Here is a 14,068-nt window from a genome sequence, read left to right as displayed (position 1 = left end):
TGCACTTTTGGAAATATGGAAATGCAGGCGTTTTTCGGGGAAAAGCCTTTACTCGGCGGCGGCGGCGGCGGCGGCAGCGTCGGCGGCCTCCGTCTCGGCGGTGATGAGCTTCGTGATCATACCAATGGCAATGGTTTGACCCTAATAGGTTGTTAGTAACCGGGTTCATGTTTCTTTCCAAATTTTTTCTCCTTTCTTTTAAAGAATAGATAGAATACGTACCTGGTCACGGAGGGTGAAACGTCCCAGCTGGGGGTATTCGCTGAAAGGCTCCACGCAAACGGCACCAGCTGTGCTGGTAACCTCAAGACGGGCGATAATAGTCTGGCCCTTGTTGGCGAACTGAGGAGGACGCTTGCTCTTACGGCCGGTACCGGGTTCGAGCTTATGAAGGAGAGAGGCGAAAGTAACCTCCTCAACAGCGGAGTGCACGTGAAGCACACAGTTGAAACCGGCGGTGAGAATGCTCTTCAAGTCCAGAATACGGATCTTGGCCTCGAAAGCAGACACACAGTGGACGGGGCGCTTGGGAGAGCAGAGCACGAAACCTGGGAAGAAGTCTTCTTCTTCGATACCACGGAGACGGAGGCGGACCTGGTCACCAACCTTGGCAGTGGGGATTTCTTCTTCGGTCTCACCGTACAGAGCAGTAACGTAGACCTCTTCGCGGTTAGGCATCATGAGGTAGTTGCCGCTCTTCTTAATAATACCGGATTCAATACGACCCTCGGCCATGGTACCCATGTCACGGTACTTGGCACTGATGGGCATCATGAAGGGAGCGTTGATCTTACGCTCGGGGAGCTTGAAGTCGGTCAAGAATTCAAGGAGAGAAGGCCCGTCGTACCAGGGGCAGACATCCTTAGGGATGCGGTCCTTGATACCGAGGGTGCGCTGAGCGGAAATGGGCATGCAGAAGATGTCGGACTTCTTGTAGCCAAGAGCTTCCAAGAACTTCATGACCTTAACCGTGCACTCTTCGAAACGCTCCTTGCGCCATTCGACACTGGGGTCATCCACTATCATTGTTGTTAGAATATGTATCGAAAAGCCCAGAAATCGGAGGGAAAGAATACGCACTCTTGTTTACTACAATAACCAGCTTCTCAACGCCAGTGTTGCGAGCGAGAAGGGCGTGCTCGCGGGTCTGACCACCCTTCTCGAAGCCGGTCTCGTACTCACCCTTACGGGCCGAGATGACCAGACAGCCGAGATCGGCCTGAGAAGCTCCACCGATCATGTGGGGGACATAGGACTTGTGACCGGGGGCATCGAGGATAGAGAATTGACGCTCAATGGGGCCATCGTCGGAGGGAATGGTGATCTTGAAGAAAGCGCGGCCGACCTCGACGGTCTTACCCTTTGCGCGCTCCTCGTTGGTCAGATCCAAAGCCCACGAGAGGTACCAGGTCTCACGACCAGCATCCTTGGCTTCCCTCTTGTACTTCTCCAGTGTACGCTCATCGACCATGCCGGTAGCAGCCAGGAGGGAGCCTCCCAGAGTGGACTTGCCAGCATCAACGTGACCAATGAACACAACGTTGACGTGCTCTCTCTTCTCACCGTAAATTTCCTTCAAGGTAGCCTCATCGACATCAGCCTGTTGCGACTTGGCGACGGCGTTGGCCTCACGGGCCTGCTTGGCGGACTCGCCACGGGCTGGGCTTGAACGTCCAGGGCTGGAGCGGCCGGAAGAGGGTGTGGGAGAGGACTTGCCACTGATAGCAGCAGCCTTATCGGACTTGTCGAGGGACTTAGTGGCAGCGACCTTTGCGCCGGCTTCAGCAGCGGCAGGGCCCTTGGTGTCACCCTTGGACTGGGTCTCGGCGGCGGGCTTGGCTGCGGGAGTAGGAGTACCGATAGAAAGAACCTTAGTCTTAGGGGCAGAGCTGGAGGAGGTGGCGCCAATGGAGAGGACCTTGGCCTTAGCAGGGGCGGCGGATGCGGGCTTGGGAGCGGGAGCGGCGGCCTGCTGGGGTTGCTGCTGGGCTACAGGAGCCTGGCGAGGCTGCTGCTGGTAGCCACCATATTGTTGCTGGCCATTGTTGTACTGGTTGAATCCACCGGGCTGTTGGGCATAAGCGTTGTACTGTCCGTAGGCCTGCTGGCCCTGCTGAGGGTAGCCGCCGTAGGCTTGCTGTTGGCCATATTGGGCATAGGGGTAGCCACCGTACTGCTGGTACTGCTGGCCAGGAACGAAGGCAGAGGCTCCGGGGGTGAAAGAGGCAGCGCCGGGCTGGAATGAGGGCGCCTGAGGTTGAGGGCGAGATTGTGCGTTCAGGTTGACGCCCTCGGCCTGTCTGGCGAGCTCATCCTCCCAGGATTCGGGGGTTTGGTTCGACATCGTATATGACTCGGAATAGAATCAGCAACACGAAAATGCGCAACCAAAACCGGCTAGAAATAGGTTGGGTCAATAAAGACTGAGGGGTCCACGGCCTTTTGATTTTGCACGGCTGACTAAGACCCCGCGATGCTTCCACGTGATATGTTTATATCAAGATGTTTTTTTTTTCCCGAAGTGAAGGACATTGAATGCAAGTGCTGGTATTTTATTTTCTTTTGAGTCTGTCATTGCCTGAATGCCCAACCAAGCCATGACCCTTTAAGCGCGCGTCATTGTGGAGTTCAGGCTCATCTTCTTTCTTTGGGCTTTCAACTATCTTATCGATAACCCTCAGAGCACCATACCCCCTCCACTACTCAGCCTCATACAATCCTCGAGGTTGGCTTCCAATTGACTCAAGATGGATACATTTCTCACCGGGGTGCGTCATAATGTGCCCAATCAAATGCGGGCAGACAGCTGATCCACGCACTCCAGCTTACCCGGCAAGCGATGAATTATGCGATTCGGTATGGAGTCCCATAATGAATATGCTTGCATTTCTGACAATGGCTATGTAGCTCGGGAATTGCGATTACGGCGAGCTATGCGATGCGCCAGTCGTCGCGGTTGCTGAAGGTAAGCATTGTCCCCCGACATGGGAAAGTATCCGCTAATGCTTTTGCTTGGCTAGAACGTCAGTAGCGAAGACCGAGATGAGCTGTTTTTATTGCAGCAACGCCTAGAGAGCAAAATTCAGGTCGGTACAGTCTGTCAGTGGCGCTTGAGGCTCTAAGCTGAACTTATCTCAGGTTATCTCTCCTTCTATTGACATGATTGAGTTGATGTAATTCACCCAACGCTATTCTAGGTTACAAAGAAGCTCACAATATCTCTAGTGCTGCTCGAGGAAATACGTCATTGGAATCTGCAGTGGCACTCACAAAGTCTCTGCGATGGGACATCCAGGCCCTGGGACAACGTCTAGCAAAAGCCGCCACATCAGAAGAACTAATTCGAAAGGGGGCTAAGTCCAAGGATCGCGCACAAAGCGAAGCGGAAATCAAGTTCATCATCAAGGACATTAAGAAGCTGCTGGCTCGGATTGAAGATGCGGTGCCACTGATGAATCTCGCAATCACTACATCCGGGGCCAAGCTATCGACAAACTTGCCGGCAACAGTTTCACCCTCCCGACTTCTTCAGGCGAGCACATTTCTTACTGCAGGTGACACTCAATACTCGATGTCTCCATCGCAGGCAGTACAAGTTGGACCAACATTTACCCTTTCGATGTACATGTTATTTGCCAGCCACTTGCGGCCTCACGACGAAGAATCTGTCCGCGAAGCAACATGGAAGGAAGTCATGCACAAGGCACGACTGAAGCTACGTCGTGTTCCAATAGACTCATTACAATCTCCAGAAGAACGCAAACGAGCAAAGCTACCTGGGCCGGCCGGAGCCGACGAATACACATACCAAGTCCTCATAATTGAAGACCTTGAGGATGGCAGAGTGCACACATTTGACGAAAATGATCCACAGCCCCAGAACTATGAAGGCATTTCCCAGGCAGGAATTCGGGAAATTCTGCCCATCCATCAAATCTCCAAGATTTTTTATGCCGATACCGGCCGAATTCTGAATATTAGCACTGAAGGCGAAACAAATAATCCAATACTCCTACTGAAGCGTGACTTGAATGCTCTTCCCCCGCGGCGCATGATGGAACGGGAGGAGGTAGAGGAGGAGTACCCTCCAGCTGAATCTGATGAAGAGCCAGAAGATGAGGAGCAAGCTCAACTCGATGCACAGTTAAATGGAGGAAGCGGTTCAGCAAACAACAGCTTCAGCTCTCTCCACCAAGAATCCATACCCGAAGAATGGCGTCTGCCTCCTGGACTGGATCCAGAATGGATCGCATTCGAAGTCTACAACGAAGACGAATCTTCGGACACCGAATCAGAAGCCGAAAACGCCGACTCTACGAACGAGCCCACACTTGACCCAAACATGATGGCCAAGCTATCAATCAACGACCAACGCCACTCATCACCCTCTCCCTCCCGCCAAAGACACGCATCTCCATCAAACACAGGAACAACTACAGTCACAAACCCTCATTTCGAAAACATCCGCACCTCACTTTCACTCTTGGAAACTCTCCTCCGCTTAACCTCCCTCCAACAATTCCAGCAACAATCCCACCTCTCCATCAGCGACGAACTCCTCAACTTTTTCTTGGAAGAATCTTCCACAACAGGTGCCGGAGGCGACGAACAGCACCGTCAACGCCTCCGAAATGAAGCTCGCCGCCGCGTTGGCTGGGATCCTTACAACGAAAGCCCTGTCAAGCACCGTGGTGAAGATTATCAATATGGCTGGGAGGCCGGTAGTCCATATGGCTATACTCATGATGGAGGGGAGCCTTACTCGCCAACGGGTAGAGGGCAGGGGTTCCACCTTCGTTCTAGAGAGGGAACGCCAGAGACTCCCGTGCGAAAGGGTTCGCCCGGGACTCGTCCCAGTGGTCTGCGTGGTATGACGCCAGTATATTCTCAGTCTCCTCTTGGGAAGAACGGTTCGCCTAAGGAAGGTAATCTGGGCTCTGGGACAGCGGAGTAATTGGTGTTTGTACTTTATAAAGCAAGAACTAACTTAGTGTGGCCCCTGTATGGAGTACATGTAATGATTATGATAGCCTAAGACATAACACTTCATTGCCACCCAGAGTATAGAGTACACCCGGCGGAGAATTTACATTCCAAGCACAGAGGAAGAGTGAAAGGTAATCTTCATTCCTAGCCTTTGTAAGAGTAGCCTATTGATGCTTAGCGTGAACAAAGCTTTGTGATCTCTACAATCAGGCTACGGCAGGTGACAATAACACCGATCTGCCGGTTCGATATGGAGGGTACTAGTCTCATTGCATTATCGTTGAATATCTACTAATACCGGAATGTCCGCTATAGGGAAAGCTTAAGTTGCATGCATGGGATAATCTGAGAGTGTCGCGGGAAGACGCTAGGGAGAAATATTACACGCTGCTTGATAAGTTTGGGACGAAGTATTGATATTCTCAAAGGTCAATGTTAGCCCAAACATAGGGAAAAAGGGCCTTCACAGACCCGAACCCACAAAAGTACGGTTAACTACACGTACAGTTCTCTTGAATGGGGTAGTAGCTAAGGTAACAAAGCATCATCCGAGGACCTAGGTCAGATGTCGGGATATGAAGCGAAGAACGATGTGCATATTCAGAGAACAATCGCTGAAGGCAAGTCACGAATAACGGATTTGGGAATAGAAGAGAAAAGTCCGAAACGCCAATATGAAAGAAGACAATGAAGAACCGACATCCCTAAACTCCGAACAAAGCAAAATCTGATGAGCATGGAGTTAGCAGTGCTCGAGTCGCCGGTAGCAAGAATGCGCTCGGGGGCTATATGATATATACAGGCATCCCGCGAGACAAATTTGTGTTCTCTTGCTGAATTTACTCCCAGTCCTCGTCACTCTCCTCTGCCTTAGCATCGCTTGCGCTCTTTTCCTTGGGACTTCCAGGTGTTCGGCTGGCGGCGCCGCTGACAACGTCATAGCTGGATTCGCTATCGGCCTGGGAGTTCTGGTCGTTTGACCGGCGGGGCTCGGCTTTCGGGGTGTCCACCTTGGGGGCGAGAGTCTGGTTGTCGGTGCGGAGCTGAGGAGTAGAAGGAGACTGGGATTCGGAGTCGGAATCATCGTCCCAGCCAACTTCTTCCTCGTCTTCGGCGTTGGCGCCTGTGGAGAATTTGGTCATTAGCATTAGAAAACATATGCGACAATCATGAAGCCAATATACCTTTCAGAAGCTCCTTGCGCTTCTTCTCCTCGGTCTCAACAACGAGACGCAAGAAGTAGTAGCGAACCCAGAACTCGGTGTATTCCACCTGCTCTGGCACGAGCTTCTCCATGGCGGAACGAAGCTCGGGGTATTTCTCCAAGTCGGCGGCGATCTCATCTGTCTTGCTTTCGACGTCGAATTCCTTCTTAAAAGAAGGCCACTCGTTGCTGACAGGGTCCTTGGTGAAGCTTTCCAGGTTCGAGTGGATTACATGTAGTTGTGCCTCAAATCGGGTGGCGTGAATGACCCGCTTGCCTTCGGCATCCTTGCTCTCGAAAAGAAGCTTGCCAGACTCATCAGTCTCGGGAGGAACGATACTGACAGCCTCACGCAGCTTCTGACTGATATTCATTCCAAATCGCAGAATCGCTTCGTCGGCTGCCTCCTCAGCCTTCTCAATTTCCTTTAGCCGCCGGGCAGCTTCGGCCTTGAACCGGGAGATGAAGCTCTCTCCGCTGGCGCCTGCGCCTTCGGCTCCCTTCTCCTGAGATTCTCCATCTACCGCAGCCTTGGGTGTGGCGTTCTCATCGGTTGGTCCCTCGCCACTTCCTGTCAGAGTAGCTGTGCTGAGAGACAGCCCCTTTGTCCGGTCGACGATTGTTTCCTTAAGGTCTGAAAATCCCTTCACAGCTTCCTCACTAGCAGCTGCATACTCCTGGCGAGCACCCTCGTAGTATGTTTCGCCCTGCTTGCGTACATTGTCCCAAAGTCCGCCGATTCGGGAACCCCACGGACTGGCGGAGAAAGCGCGGAAGGTTTCCTGTAGCTCGTCGTTGAGGTTGACGCCGGGCTCCTGGGGTTTAGAGTCGGCAGAGGATTCTTCTTTATTGGAGAAGGCCTCTTCTTGAATGTGATCATAGGCGATATCCATGGTTGTGGTGGGTTGTAAATGTAAGAAGTGAAGTTCGAACAAACAGGGTTGCAGTATCTCCGCGTTCGTCCACCGCCCCGCTTGCGATCAACATTGCAAAACATTAAAACATTTAGACTACTTTCGGGCTTGGCGCTATAGTTTGATATCATTGTTTAAAATACATGTTCATAATTCGTGAGATATCGATACTACCCTTCAGGTAAGCTGTACGGCTCTCCTACACTGTCCTGGCTGCCCATCCAAAAGCTCGGTAGCGGTACGCTCTCCATCACACTCGACGTGAGAAGCTGGCTTCGAGATAAAACCCGACCGGGCCAATTATGATCTATCGCTTGTGATGATTCAACTTGGACTAATGAGTCTGGAGCGCGAGGTCGTTGGAATGGAGTTTCACCCGCGTCGGTCTGAGACTCCCTTTCTCGGGTGGGAGATGACTCGGGAACCATTTCAGTTGATTCTTTGTCTCCCTGACTTTGGGTTTGTATTTGGTAAAAGGGGCCCGGCCGTGGGGTTTGAGAAGAAGGTTTGCATGGTTCCAACTTGGAGGATTGCGTGCTGTCCTCTTGAGGAAACAGTTCGGCCAGCTTCTGAGTATTGAGGGTTGGAATTGGCTCATGCGGAAACTGTGTGGCTGCATGCATTCTATGATAGTATGCTGAGGCATCAGACATCGGAGGCTCAGATGGAAGAGCGTCATCGCTAGGGTGATGTTCTAAGCCAGAGCTACATGGCACATCCGGCAGGGGTAGCACCTGGGAATCATCCTTGGGCGACTCTGGGACATTTTGTGACATTTGCAAACCGATTGCTCGAGGTGTTTTCTTTGGGGATGGTGTCAAAGAATCCCTGTTGGAATCTTCATCGTCGGACTCTCCGTAGTCTGTATCTGCATCCGTTTCATAAATGACTGTCCGCTCTTTTTTTCGAGCTCCATTCTTCGAATCCTCGTTTGCTTCGGAGAGTTGGTACTCAGATGACGAGTCGGTCGGAGGTGCGGGTGAAGGATAATGTTCAGCCGGTTGAGATATGTGCATATTTGAAGGGTTCTGGGTGTTCGACAAGTTGGTAGTTGTTGTTACGGAGCCATCCCTTCGGTCTTGTGAGTTCTCGTTGACCCGCCGAGGCTCTGGGGATTCTTCCTTGATAGGTTGTATGGGCTGACTTGGGGCCAATGGCTCCTGTGTGGAAGAAGAGTGGGTGGCCCCTCTGAATTGAGAAGACGTTATCATAACTAGACCAGGGCTCTCGGGAGACTGCGAGGAAGGGATCTCACGTCTCCGAGGCTTTTGTGGCGTCATTGGTGCTGCAGATACCCGGTCACCCACATTGTCGGTCCCAAAGTTGGAATCTTGTGCATCCTTTGGCTGAGATATTGGCTCCCCTGTTGAGAGATCCAGTTCCTCTTCGAACACTCTGCGATTTCGTTTGGCGGAGTGGAGAAGCCTGGAAGCTTGTGGATTCTTCTCCCCTGCGGGAGTTACTTCTTGTTTATTGACGATAGGCTTCTTCTCTGATGAAGGCTGAATATATCCCAGATTCACATCGTCGTCATCATCGATAGTAATGTAACGGCGCACAAAATCCATCTGAGTCAAGGTCTTGTCTCGCTTCCCTGTCGACTTTTCCAAGGATTTTCGTGCGCCCTTCCGGCCAGCACTGACCCTTGGCGTTGCACTCCTCCTCGGTACATGTCTTTGTTCTGTGTTTCGAATACTCATCGCGGAAGTCCGTCGTTCTTGTGGGCGTTCGCTTATATCGTGCTCTCGTTTCTTTATCTGGAACTTCGTCATACGAGCTGACCGGGCAGATTGTGGTGGAAGAAAGTCGACATCATTGTCAGATTCTTTCCCTCTTTGTGGTTGCTCGATTGCGTTTTCACAGTGTTCATCAATGTAGTCGAGTTGATCGTCATCCGACGCTGTGGCCTGCGTCACGAAGTCGATCTGGGTGAGAGTTGGTTGAGCCCGTAGGTCCGGTAGTATAGTTCTTTTATGGGCTCTCGACAATGCTGAAGACTCTGGCGACAGTTCTCGTTTCGCGGTGGTGCCTTTTGAGTGTGCTGTTGAAGGACCTGGCGGGCTGGGCCTCCTCGAGGTACGGAACTGGTTTTGAGGGTTCTCTGATGGCTTGCTAGATTTGTGCTGTTCTTTCATCGCAGCTCAAGGAACGGATATGAGGGAAACATTGAACTGTGTTTATCCGCAGAAGTTCCTCATGACGTTAGGCAACCGTTGCCTGAGGCTGGACGCGTCGACGCGTCGCTAATATCGACATGGTCCGTGCGCTATAGTACAGTTCACAGTTCAAATCAACTTCATTTCTGCTCTTATTTACACAAATTCGTACATTGAAACATATGATAAATTTACAGGAATTATTCTTCATCAGACATGAGCCAGTCAGGGATTGCATCTTCGTCGTCAGGATCCTCAGACAGCAAAGATCCCTTCTCCAACTCGCTATCAGAATCATACTTCCGCGATGATCGTTCTTGGACTGGAGATGGTGGCTGAGAAATAGTGACCACGCTTGCTGATTTGGATCCAGCATTGGTTGATGAGTCAACTGCAATAGGAGCATATTGAGAGGATCCCTTGAGGGCATTGGAGGAGCTTGGCTCTGGGGATTCTCGCCGTTCATGGGCTACTGCGCCTGGGCTGTGGTTCGGGACGACCACCAAGGAGTAACGGGGTGCATTTGAAGTGTTTCTCTTGGATAAACCTTGAGGATTTGATGTTGGGCGTGTAGCGAAGGGCTCTGGGGCTGAGGCTGCAGCTGCTACCGAGTTCGAATCATTTTCGGTGGGCTCTTCGGGCATAAATCCTGCTCTAAATTCTTCTTCATCCTCGCCGTATAAACCAGATTCAACCTCTGCATAACTCTCATAAGGTAAGTGGGTTTCCAGGGCTCTTGGAAGTGGACTATTCGCAGGCTGGCCAGGTTCTGGAAAGAAGCCGCCTCCGCCTTCCTCAACATTCATTTCCTCTGCAATATCATCTTCATCGACTTGATCTTCGCCCTTGACTGCATAGCCTTTCACTCTTTCTGCAATTCTGAGCTTCACCAAAAAGAGTCGCCAAAACCGAAGAGCTTCCGCAGTTCTTGCTTCAAGCGTGGCAAGTCGTCTCTGGTCTTCAAGGCCTGTAAGAACCTCCTCAACCGCCTCTTGGTATTCAGTCGCAATAACAATGCCATTCACTACTGCAGTTCCACGACGACCTCTGAAGTCGAACCCGGTGACTGCATCGGCATAATCAATGCCGAGAATGCGGGCAGCTCTAATCGCCTCTGCTCGGTTGATATGAACACCTCCCGGTGGTACCATGCTGGGTACATAAACATCGAGGTTTCCATAAACATTCTTAGGAATTATTCCATTAACCACTGGTGGTGGCTTGTAGACTTCCGTTTGAGACTCGGCGTATAATGTAGTCTCTTCAGGTTCATTGTCATCTTCGTCGTCACCAAAACTTGCAACTTTGTTGCGGCTTGCCGGCACACGCTTGAGAGGTTGTTCTCCAACTCTGACATCGCGTCCGAGGCGGTACCATTTATCAGCGCTTCTTACGACATGTAGGTCGGATCGCCGGTAGACGGGCTCAGACGTCTCGGTTCTCACAGAGGTCTTTCCTAAGCCAACGTGTCCAATGACTCGTTTCGGGTGGATGACTTCATTTCGACGGACGTGGCGTTCCAGTGCATAGACAGGGTGGTCTTTGAAGTCTTGGATGTTGCGTGGCATTGGCTCCGCGGCTGATTTAGATGTGAGTTCACTGATCTCGGCTTCATCTCGATCCTCAAGGAAGGGTTTCTCATAATGTAGCAGTGCTGTGTCCCACCATTTCTCTCCATTGCGTGTGGACTCCACTCGCAGCTTTCGTGTCTTTGCATTAAATGCCTTTGCATACCGACGAGTGACATCTCTTGCAGATAAGTCGTCTTCAAAGGCCACCACGTAGTTCATTAAATTGAAGGGATCGCTCGCGGGCGGTTCAAACTTCGAGGGTTTTGCGAGAGATTTTGTTACTACCGGGTCGATGGCGATCCATTTTTGGGCAGCTTCGTTAAAAGCTTCCACCCAGAATACCGGATGTGATGAGTCTCGTGATTGCGGATGATTGCCTATGAATGTCAGTTCCGTTACCTATACAATGGCGGTCTCAAGACACTTACCAAGGCGCACAGGTGGTTGGGGAGGGCGTGATGGCGCGAACTTGGGCTGTCCGATCCGGCGAGACTTTGAAGCCGTAGGCGACTTTTCGGTCTTTGATCGTTCATCTGTCGACGAACCAGGATCATCTGAAGATATCACAATGTATTGAGAATTTGACTTGGACGGCGTCATATCCTTGACGGTTCCAGAGAACGGTAATGGCTGCAATGAGCAAACAAGACGGGTCTCGATAGCCACGCCCCGCAACAGGGCACAGAATAACTGGGCTCCAAAATCGCGAGAGCCTTGTAGCATTTTGGCCTGGGTTCGAAAATCTCGCCTGGATAGAAAGACTTCTGCATCGGACATAATCGAATCCTAGATAATTATCAGCAAATGATCAAAGGTGGAAGAATGCTGAAAAGTACCATCTTCTGCTTCAACTGAATTTGATCCTCTGACCAGTGAGCCCGCTTCATTCCCGGCTTGGTGACTTTAAATCGGCGAGCGAACGCATCTGCGGCTTGGTTAAGACCATCCATGATAGTCGTTGATCTGTTATAGCTAGGTTTATCCTCATCTGGGTGCAAGAGAGCAATGACTTTCTTGGGGAGAATCTTCTTCAAAAAATCCTACGAGTTATCAGATATCGACTGTGCAAATACTCGAGCGATGAACCATACCTGTGTTCCCTCGTCATTGCACCACGAATTGCGTATATGAACGTGGCCAAGGAGGCAAAGAACATGAGACTTGTGCACATCCAGTCTTATTTTCTTCTCCGCTCCAGTTAAAGGCTTTCTTTTTGGAATGGCCCTCATTCGTTTATCGGGTTCTTGTTTTAAAGTGATTTCGAGCATTTCGTCGCCGCCTCGAGATGCAGCAGTTCCGTTGAGTAGGAAATCGGATGGTTGATGGAACTCGACATCTTCCCACTCAACATCTGACTCTCCTTCTGATGACGAATCGTAGACAGTTTGTATTTGTTGAGCATCATCTTTGCTCGACTCTGGGCGTTGCTGTTTGGCTTCGACAGGGAGTGCTTTCATGTCCCCAACCTTTCGCCTTTTGATCGGTCTTTCGGAGTTAAACTGTCCAGGATCTCGGGCTTCAGCCTCATCCAACATTTCTTGATAGACATCCTGGACATCCTCATCACCTGGCCGCTTGCGGGTTTGCTGTCGACCGCGAGATGCGCGGGTCCTCGCGGAGCGAGCTGGAGTTTGCCGCGACATTTGGGATCTTGTTGGTAGGTTGGAAGATGATCAGGCAGCTTCCATGAGCTTTTGTTTGACCAGGCTATACGCGTCGCGCGTCAGCGCAAAAGTAGCAAATGCCCCGCCTTCCACGTTTGTTCAACCAGGCTAATTCACTGGATAGCGTCGATCATGTAATATCTATTGTCTCAGCATACTGGCAGCGTAACAAGATCAATCATCTTTGAACCTTTCCTGATGCTCTCTATATCTTATGTCCTTGGCTGAGAAGGTGCGTCATATCGGAGCTATATTTATCCGCGCCGGTCTGTGTGCAATATAACCCGTTTGGGAAGTGTGTTTTCAGATGCATCTCTTGCTTTAACTGGCTGGATCTTGGCTCGTTGGATTCTGTTTATAAACTTTTTGGGACTATCTGTGTCAGAGATTAGATAATGAGACACTTGTACTTGAATATATTTAGATACAGTACATGATTCTAGCGAACCACGAAATATATATCTCCAGATCTCTTCCTCGTTGTATCCCAATCCTCCTGACCGTAGCTGATATTCCACGGCAGATTACAATCCAATGTCCCAAGTCTATGACTGTTTATACACAAGGCTTTTCATATATTGGGCGCAAGACTCAATTCTACTCGAGCTCGACGACTATCTCAATTCATTTTTTTAGATAGAAACCAACCACCACAAAGCTCCATTATATCAAACTACCTACTTACACCAATTTCAGGCTAGCTCGCATCTTGAAATGTATTTCAAAACCCTCACACGTGTGAGGTTAGCATAATTTTTCACAAAAATGAGCAAACGGATGAATAACACCCATAGCTCATTCATGAGATCTGATACATATCGACAGAATGTGCTTACAGTAAGGTCAAGGTGGCATAGATTGGGTTCAACAAAATTCTGTCTACAGCGTAAACACATGATACCTGCAAGGGGCATAGAATATTCAGGCTAATGTCTGTAGCCGAACAAGGGAGCACCACTGCACTCTTCAGCCCTTCTTTTTCACGCCTCAAGCTTTAGGAGCCTATATTATACAACCGCAAGCCAATAAAGTGCCACAGGTATTGGTGGAGAATTTTCGCTCTCAATGCAGCTAATTCTCAAGTCCACAACAATCCCATGTTCGCCTGTCGGAAGGGTTCATTTCATAATGCCGTAGCCTATGTGAAATCTCCATCGAGAATGATAACGAAGGCTTGAGGTGGGTATACATAATGTTTTTAAACTTCGAGGGTTGACAAATCCCTCCAAAAGCCGCCATTCATTTGTTCCATGTCACAGTGAAGCCACTCCCGCCTATGAGCCTTGCGGGGCACTCGGAGGGGTGATCTACTAAAGGGTCGCTCGCTCTCGTAGACCCGATTGGGCAGCGCTCCCGCCCTCCACAATCCCTTTTTGCAGCTTGCAATTCCAAATCTTTGTTTTCAGTTTAGTTCAGCGACAACCATGGGTCTTTTTGCCTCGCCATTTACCTCAAATGGCCTGGCGGGAACGTGGTAGTCTCTTAGCCGGTGAATACTTGGGACTTTATCGTGTAGTTCACCCCCACCCACTTCAACAGGGTAAATGGTCCATTGGGCCCATTAGGTTGAGGC

At 50.5% G+C, this 14,068-nt stretch overlaps 5 protein-coding genes across 5 annotated transcripts; 1 reads left to right on the top strand and 4 right to left on the bottom strand.

Annotated features, from left to right (window-relative positions):
* Window positions 1-48: 48 nt before the first annotated feature.
* N7508_001296 (translation termination factor GTPase eRF3) lies at window positions 49-2,344 on the bottom strand (the record flags this gene model as incomplete). Its single annotated transcript, XM_058459362.1, has 3 exons — window positions 49-141; window positions 223-1,019; window positions 1,081-2,344. 3 exons carry the CDS (start codon window positions 2,342-2,344, stop codon window positions 49-51), a joined length of 2,154 nt encoding a protein of 717 aa, XP_058322894.1.
* Window positions 2,345-2,747: 403 nt separating this feature from the next.
* On the top strand, window positions 2,748-4,954 carry N7508_001295 (RanGTP-binding protein; the record flags this gene model as incomplete). The annotated part of the gene is made up of 6 exons (XM_058459361.1): window positions 2,748-2,768; window positions 2,825-2,856; window positions 2,908-2,965; window positions 3,021-3,086; window positions 3,139-3,173; window positions 3,226-4,954. The coding sequence occupies 6 exons, from the start codon at window positions 2,748-2,750 to the stop codon at window positions 4,952-4,954; spliced, it is 1,941 nt and encodes a 646-aa protein (XP_058322893.1).
* Window positions 4,955-5,825: 871 nt separating this feature from the next.
* N7508_001294 (BSD domain-containing protein) lies at window positions 5,826-7,083 on the bottom strand (the record flags this gene model as incomplete). The annotated part of the gene is made up of 2 exons (XM_058459360.1): window positions 5,826-6,109; window positions 6,171-7,083. The coding sequence occupies 2 exons, from the start codon at window positions 7,081-7,083 to the stop codon at window positions 5,826-5,828; spliced, it is 1,197 nt and encodes a 398-aa protein (XP_058322892.1).
* Window positions 7,084-7,274: 191 nt separating this feature from the next.
* On the bottom strand, window positions 7,275-9,239 carry N7508_001293 (uncharacterized protein; the record flags this gene model as incomplete). The annotated part of the gene is made up of 1 exon (XM_058459359.1): window positions 7,275-9,239. One exon carries the CDS (start codon window positions 9,237-9,239, stop codon window positions 7,275-7,277), a length of 1,965 nt encoding a protein of 654 aa, XP_058322891.1.
* A 221-nt stretch (window positions 9,240-9,460) lies between these two features.
* Window positions 9,461-12,474, bottom strand: N7508_001292 (uncharacterized protein; the record flags this gene model as incomplete). Its single annotated transcript, XM_058459358.1, has 4 exons — window positions 9,461-11,208; window positions 11,260-11,617; window positions 11,668-11,871; window positions 11,923-12,474. The coding sequence occupies 4 exons, from the start codon at window positions 12,472-12,474 to the stop codon at window positions 9,461-9,463; spliced, it is 2,862 nt and encodes a 953-aa protein (XP_058322890.1).
* Between the last annotated feature and the right edge of the window lie 1,594 nt (window positions 12,475-14,068).

The sequence above is a fragment of the Penicillium antarcticum genome (assembly GCF_028974205.1).
Source record: "Penicillium antarcticum strain IBT 31339 chromosome Unknown utg000002l_segment0_segment0, whole genome shotgun sequence".
NCBI lineage: Eukaryota > Fungi > Ascomycota > Eurotiomycetes > Eurotiales > Aspergillaceae > Penicillium > Penicillium antarcticum.
This window is presented reverse-complemented; position numbering and strand designations above follow the sequence as displayed.